The sequence below is a fragment of the Pteronotus mesoamericanus genome, unplaced genomic scaffold (assembly GCF_021234165.1).
Source record: "Pteronotus mesoamericanus isolate MK-2021 breed Mesoamerican mustached bat unplaced genomic scaffold, CSHL_Meso_final contig_245, whole genome shotgun sequence".
Lineage (NCBI taxonomy): Eukaryota > Metazoa > Chordata > Mammalia > Chiroptera > Mormoopidae > Pteronotus > Pteronotus mesoamericanus.
In genome coordinates this window covers 787,802-795,238 of record NW_026555103.1, presented here as the reverse complement: position 1 = coordinate 795,238, position 7,437 = coordinate 787,802, and the positions used below count along the sequence as shown (strand labels likewise).

At 47.8% G+C, this 7,437-nt stretch overlaps 1 protein-coding gene across 1 annotated transcript; it reads left to right on the top strand.

Moving 5' to 3' along the window:
* Positions 1 to 6,130: 6,130 nt before the first annotated feature.
* On the top strand, positions 6,131 to 7,126 carry SSTR4 (somatostatin receptor 4). The gene is given in 6 exon segments (XM_054572907.1): positions 6,131 to 6,296; positions 6,299 to 6,330; positions 6,333 to 6,522; positions 6,525 to 6,822; positions 6,824 to 7,053; positions 7,056 to 7,126. Coding segments are annotated over 6 exon segments (987 nt in total).
* Positions 7,127 to 7,437: the final 311 nt, after the last annotated feature.

The following is a 7,437-nucleotide window of genomic DNA, read 5'->3' as shown; positions in this document are numbered from 1 at the left end:
GAGACTTTTCATTCTGTTTCATTACAATGCATAGAAGTTCTATTTCAGGACAAGTAAAACACTCATTTACAAAAAAAAAAAAAAAAGTAAATCTGTATCCTAAACATTTTATTAAAAAGTTAGAACAAACAGGCAAACAAAAAGAATGTACATTTCTAACAGGTGATTCATTTGAATGTTGCTGGCCCAGGGCCATGCTTGGAGAAGCACTGCTGTAAGGGAGCTGCCCATGCTTACATTTTCGTAGTCAGAGGGTTCAGAGTGAAACCCATGTTTTCTGTATTTCAGTCCATGCAGAGTGATGAGGCCAGAATGCTGAGGCAATCTGAAAACAGCTCCCAAAGAACAGACTGCTGCTTAGTTTCCTCACTCCAAAGGGTTGACATAATTTGGATACTACTGCATATAACCCAGACTCTGCATTTCTCTTGATGATTTTTTGTTTATCTCAAATGATTTTTAAGATTTTTTTGAGGAAGTCATTTAATAAATAATACATTCTTAAAGGAAACCCTCCCGCTTAAATTGATTGTCATAGTTGGGTGTCTAGGGCAGAGTAGGCTGCTTTCTCATTGCATTATGTACATATCACCAGAGTTCATTCAGGTAGCGCTTTAAGAAAAAGGTGATCGATTATGTAAATCACTAATAATACTAGCTACTCAGCCCTGGGTAAGTTATGAGCTCAATGGCAGAAATCATCAAAGCCAAGCCCAGCTGCTGAGAGCCTTTGAGATGATTTTCTAATCAGCTGGTGACAGAAGCAGCTGTCAGGACTGTTCTCCTCTGTCTTCCAATGGTCAAGCCCCTCCTTGGTGCACTGCTATTTGCAGAAGCAGCTGTCTCTCCCAGAAACCTGCAGTCCAGGTGTGTCCAGGCCAGGAGACTCAAGTCTTGAGAAGCACATCAGAAGTGTGGAAATAGGGGAGATATTCACATTTCCAACAAAAGAGCTGCTCCTCCTGGCTTAAGGATGAGTTGAGGACCCTGTTCCACACCCTATCCATCCCCCAGCCTGGGAAGGTCCATGAGCCCTCCAGCAGCAGGTTCCAGCTATACCTAGGGGCAACCCTCTCCCACCTGAAGAAGGTCCCTGGTAAAGAAGCGTGGTGGCTGGTCCTCCTTCAGCTGCATACTCAGTGGCTTAGGAGAGGATGGCTTTGAAGGCCCAGCTCTCCAAGTTTCTTCCCTTCTTGTGGTGGTGGGGAAGAGGAGTGGAGGAGGGGTGAATCTCACCTTTCTGTATCTCTCAGCTCCTCTGAGCAGAGAGGCCTCTGTTTGGTTTCCCAGATGTTTCTCCTGGTCTCTTCCTGCAGCTGTCCTGGGAGCATGATTTCTACACACTGTGGCCCCCAGGCTTCCTGCCTCTATATAATTCCATTTAGTTAAATGTTACATTGGTGCCCTCTACAATTATTTGGAGAATCTTCAAAATATTCAGATGCCAGGGTGTCCCTCTAGACCAAGTAACTCAGAGTGTCTGGGGACAGGTCCCAGGCATCAACATTTGTGAATTTCCCCAGCAGAACCAACTTGCAACCTGTGCAGGGCACCTGTGCCTGGAAGTTGAGGCTGTGTCAGATCCTCTGTCATGATCCAGTGAGGGATGAAGCCTTCTCTCCTGTGGCAGTGTAAGCAGGTTCTGCGCCAGGCCTCTCCAGGAGTGACTCATGCTCTGTCCAGCCCACGAACTTTGAGAAAAAGGGTCCACTGCTTACTGTCAGCATGCTTGGGGCAAAAACAGATAGTCCCAGGAGCTTTGACCTACCAAGCACCAGAGAACCTGGTTGGGGATGTTAATCATAACACATATAATACTTATTGGTGACAAGTATTGTTCTATTTCACATGTCAGCTTATTTAGCCCACACACTATGCTGTCTCCAAAAATGCCTGGTGTTCAAAAATCACCTTCCCCACCCTCCTACCATCAGCTGCATACAAACTCCTAGTAACTAAGCCTTATGATTGTTCCTTGACTTTGGGGAAGAACTTCTTGATCAGCCCTGAATTTTCCAATCTCCGATTCTTTAGGTGCATACAGTTTTGTCATTATTATGATTCTGTGTTGAGGGCAGTGACCCTTGGTATCCATTCAACTCTTCCCTTATTTTAGTAACTTTTAAAATCTAAGATACTTTTATCAATCTCTACACCTTACTCTTGACCCAGGCCTAGATTTTGAGACATTGTAGAGGAGCAAACTAGGGAAATGGGACAGGTAGAAGAGTGTCCTTCTCAGAATGAACCAAACATTACCTCACATGTCCACTTCTATACTCATCTCAGGAGTGAGTCAAGCAACCCAATTGCTCACTCTCTGGAGAATCCACAGTTGCTTAAGTAGTCTGCATCTCAAAAGCTTCTCTGATTCCAACCTAAACAGAAAAGTTGTGAAAGAGTATTTTTGAAAACAGTATGATTCTCTTCTCTGAGCTTTAGACACAGGACATTTCAGTTTAACCTCCAGCAGTTCCTGGTATTGTCAGTGAAGTTCACACTCCAACTTTACCTCTACTAAACCCTTTCTGGATGATATTCTGGGGAGGGCAGTGACAGCCTTATAAATTAATCCAGTGCTTAACAAATTAATTTTTACACCACTTAATATAGTAATGTATAAAATTAAAATGGAGAGTCTCCCCTTATTAGAGTACCCATATGCCCTGGTTTGCCTGGACAGCATAATTACTACTAGATCTTTTACTCCCAAAATAATCTGATTTGAGCATAACCCATTATCAAGGTGTGAGTCAAGGCAGAAAGGGGTAAGCCTGTCAGCAAAGCTTGCTCTGTCTTGGTCATTTCTACAAAGTTGAGATAATAAAAATGTTTTTCTAATATATCTCACAATTGCTTTAAATGCAGGTTAGATTTGAAAATACCATCAGTAGAAATCTATACACAGATAACAACAAAAGCAATAATGATGCACAGTAGGTTATCAATGGTCTACATCATTTCTTTTAACCTTTGTCCTCTGAAGGCAGCCAACCAGTGGAAACTGAAACAGTGTGGGGACATGTGAGGGCAGCAGATCTCAAGTCTTATTTTCCAGATTGTTCCTTTAAGGCTACCCAAAGAAAGGTAGAAAAAGAAATCACCAGGACAGCTAATGCTAACTGAGTGTTGCCTACAACCAGGTACTCTTCTAGTCACTGCATTTGTTCCAATGTGATGGATCCTCACAGCACTCAAACAGGTACTTACTATCATCAGGCTCACTTTCCAGATGTGGAAACTGAGGCATAAAGAAACTGAGGAACTTGTCCAACATTGAATATCTGGTAAGAGGCAGAGCTAGATTTGAACCAGGTAGCCTAGTTTCAATATCACAACACTGCTAGGCCCTGCCCTGTCTGACCCATGTGGGCCTAGAATGCCCCAGACCTACCCCACTCTGGTCCCCACTGCAGCAGTCCTGGTGCAAGCACAGAGCTCTGGGCTACACTCTTGCAACAGCCCCAAAGGCTCCCTGTGCAGACCTGATGGGCCTGGACCCTCAACAGAGAGCTACATACACACCAATTCTGACCCTGACACCCTGTCTTATCTAGGTTCTCTGTTTTTCCACAGCTTTGGGTGACGATCCTAGGCCTCCACTGGGCACACAAGGTACCACCAGTCTGTTGCAGCCACAACAATCCTCATCTTTGCTCATGACATTCCACTGCCATGCCAGGTACCCAATACTGCTGCCCCATTGCACCCCATTCCCTAGGCCCCTAGCAGGGTCTGCTTTGACAACTTCTCTCCCCAGAGGCCAGTTTTTTCCTCACTGCCATGGCCATCTTCTGCTCTTTGTCACCTTCTCTGTGAAGCCTTCTATAGCTCTCACCACTGCTACTCTTCCTCTGTGATGCCAGGCCCTTTTCTATATGCCTTCCTGGATAGTGGAGAAAATCCAAGGTCCCTGCAGCCCTGCAAATCTCATAGTGATGCAATCTGTGCATTATTTACATTATCATTTGTTGAATGAATGAATGAATGAATGCTCAGTCTCCCTCTCCCCAGAATTCCAGAAATGCTGGATTTGGATGTTCCCATGAGGGCATGTGTCACACTCAATGTGGACTGCTTTCTATTAATGATGGAAAACAGTGACACATATATACCTTATTAAATGCTAGCTTAAATTGCTGCAATATATATGTATGTGGTGGGAGGGGGAGAGGGAGAGAATCAGGAAATGTTAGGGGGATAACTTTCTAAAGTACAGATGGGAAGATTTCAAAGGTTCACATGATTAGAAGAACTACAAGAAATACGTTCTATGGAAGGGAGGAGTCTGGCCATTAAATGGACAGAGAGGACAACAGAAGTGAGGTATCCTGGAGTTTGGAATAGCCCTGGGACACCTCCACATTGGGTCCAGAGGGGACTCTTGGTAGAGAGGCCATTTAAGGGTCTCCTCTAGTGTAGGCTTCAAGGAAAAAGCTCTATATTCCTCCTTACACCCAAATCTGAGGTTCTCCTTGGCCTCTCCCCCAAATCCTTGCATCATCTAGAATGACAAAGCCACCATCTTCTTCCTCACAAGGGTTTCTCCTTTAGAAGCAAAGATGAAAATAGGGCCAAAAGAAAGGACAAGACTTATTTAAGGAGCATCCATAAGGGAGAGGGGGACTGTTAGGACAAATCTGGTAAATGAGTCCTTTTGGGTGGCAGAAACTGGAGAGAGTGATTGGGGTCATCTACTGTGTTACACAAGTGCTGATCATACCTGCACTACCCTCTACCTCCAAATAAGGCCTGGATGAATAGCAGTGGGAAGACTTCAGCACCTCCTCTGAAGGGTTACCTCAAGCTGGCCTCAAGCATCCTGATGTCCCCCCCAAGCCACCCAGCATAAGAGCTTGGATCCCAATCCTGGGGGCCTGGGAGCCACTTCCAGAGTTATGAAAGGCTTTTCAAGACTGTGTTGGACGATCAAACAGGCCATAACCCCACAGTCCTGAGGTCTGAAGGGACAATTCCACCCTTGGGATACTTTTCCAAGGCAAATCCCAACTTCAATTTTCCTGAACCTTTTGCCAACTAGCTATGGCTAGGATTGGAGGGAGCAGAGATAGGGAGAGGTGGCTGCAGGCTGGGTTGTCCAGCCCAGAGTAGTCCAGCCCCAGGTGTGAATTCACATTCTCTGGAGTTTGAGGCAGGAGGAAACAAAGACCTGAACTCCAACCCTTTCAGATTGCCCTCTCCCCAGGCACATTTCAGAGACCCTGGTGGAGATTTTCAAACACGTGATTCTAGTGCCCGCTGCCACTATTAAAGCGTGCAAGGAGCAGCTGGGTCAGAGGTTGGCCTTTTTTTGTGGCATCTCTACCTCCTTGTACTTATCTCCATTCTCTGTGCCCATCCCATCTCAAACACACCAAAATCTACCTGAGAAGGTCCCGGGATTTGCCAAGACTCGGAGCACAGGTAGATGGAGGCTGGAGCCAGGACAGACCAGGAACTCCCATACATAAGTAGAAGCCTCAGGTTCTGCTGTCATGTTTCTATAAAGTGAGTTTAGCGATGGGGTAGACCCAGCTTGTCTTCCTGGGATTTAAAGGGACAGGGGATGAGGCAGAGAGCGGGATGATGTCAAATGCAAGAGCATTTGGCTCTTTACTGTGAGGTTAGCCCCCTGCCATCCTGGGTGCCTCTTTGCTGAAAGGGAGGACTTGGGGATCCCCAGCTACATGGCTGCTAGTCCCCAAAAGCAGAGCCAGGGAGGTGAAGGGAGTGGTCTTCAAAGGCCTGGAGAAGGCAAGATCTGGGGTGAAGAGCAGCGAAAATGGGAGACCCGTCCAAGTCTGGGCAGGACCTGGGGCACCATCTGGATCCCGGTGAAGCCAGGGACAGGAGGAGCTGAGGGGCGGTGGCAGTGAAGATGAGGAAACCCGGGGGAGCACAGGTCCTCAGAATCCCCTATTTAGGCAGAGCAGGGAGACCTTAGCGCATCTGCACAGGAGTCTTTGCCCAGCCGCCTGCTCATTGCCTCTCACCATTCTCCTGCTGCCCTAGGCTGGCACTCTCGGTTATGAGGATCCCCAGGGACAGCCTGACTCCAGGTGGCAGGCTCTAGCGGTGTCCCACAGTAGAGTTGCTGGTGATAGAAACAAGGTATGTGTGGGCAGCGAGCATGGTCATCATCCAGTGCATCTATGCTGTCTGCCTGGTGGGTCTGGTGGGCAATGCACTGGTCATCCTCATCCTCCTCTACATCAAGATGAAGTCAGCCACCAATATCTACCTCCTGAACCTAGCCATCTCTCATGAACTCTTCATGCTGAGCTTACTCTTTATGGCCTGTCTGCTGTCCTGTGCCACTGTCCTTTCGGGCCGGCGCTGTGGGGTACCATGTGGTGCTAGGCATGGACGTCCTCAACATGTTCATGAGTGTCTTCTGCCTTAAATGTTCATTGTGGACCTACCCTCTGCTCACAGACACATACCGGCAGCCCAGCATGGCCAAGCTGATTAATTTGGGTATGTGGCTGTCATCCTTGCTGGTGATCCTGACCACTGCCATCTTCCAGATGCCACGCTGGCTCAGAGCAGCCTGGCCTTGGCCTGGAACCTGCACTGACCACACTCAGCCTGGTGGGTGGTCTACATGATCTATACTTTCCTGTTGGCCTCCCTGTTGCTGGGCCTGACCATCAGCCTGTGCTAAGTGCTTATCATGGGTAAGATGCTGGCAGTGGCCTTAGGGGCTGCCTGACAGCAGCAGAGATGCTCAGAGATCAAGTGGCTGGTGCTGATGGTGGTGGCTGTCTTTGTGCTTTGCTGGATGTCTTTCTATGTGGTGCAGCTAATGAAAGTGTGACCAACCTGATGACACGATCAACCATGTGTCCCTCATTCTCAGCTATGCCAACAGCTGTGCCAATCCCATCCTCTATGGCATCCTCCCTGACAACTTCTGCCATTCTTTCCAGCAGGTTCTCTGCTTGTGCTGCTGCCTCCTGGATGCTGCTGGAAGTGCTAAGGAAGAGCCCCTGGACTACTATGCCACTGCTCTCAAGAGCAGAGGTAGGCCAGAATGCACATGTTCCCCACTCCCTGACAACAGGAACCCATGCAGCCAGAACCCAGTTGCAAGTAGGTGCCCCTCACCAGTACCACCACAGTCTGAAGAGTCCTTTTTACCACCTACTCAGTGTAGCCACTCCAAGGTGGTCTGCACCACCCTTCTATCTCAGCAGACTGCCTCTCCTGGATGTTCACCTAAGAACCACGATCTCTTTCCCCTGTGGCCACCTTCCAGTCTGGGCACCAGCTCCAAACGCATCAGAACTCCTCTGCTTTCTCCTTTCCCCAGAACTCTGGCTCTCAGAAGGGCACTTCTGTGGAGATAGGATTCCTTTGAGAACTGGTCTAGGAGAAACGGGCTCTGTCATCCCCAGGCCCAATGCCTGCTTACAATCACAAGTGTCACTTCAGTTG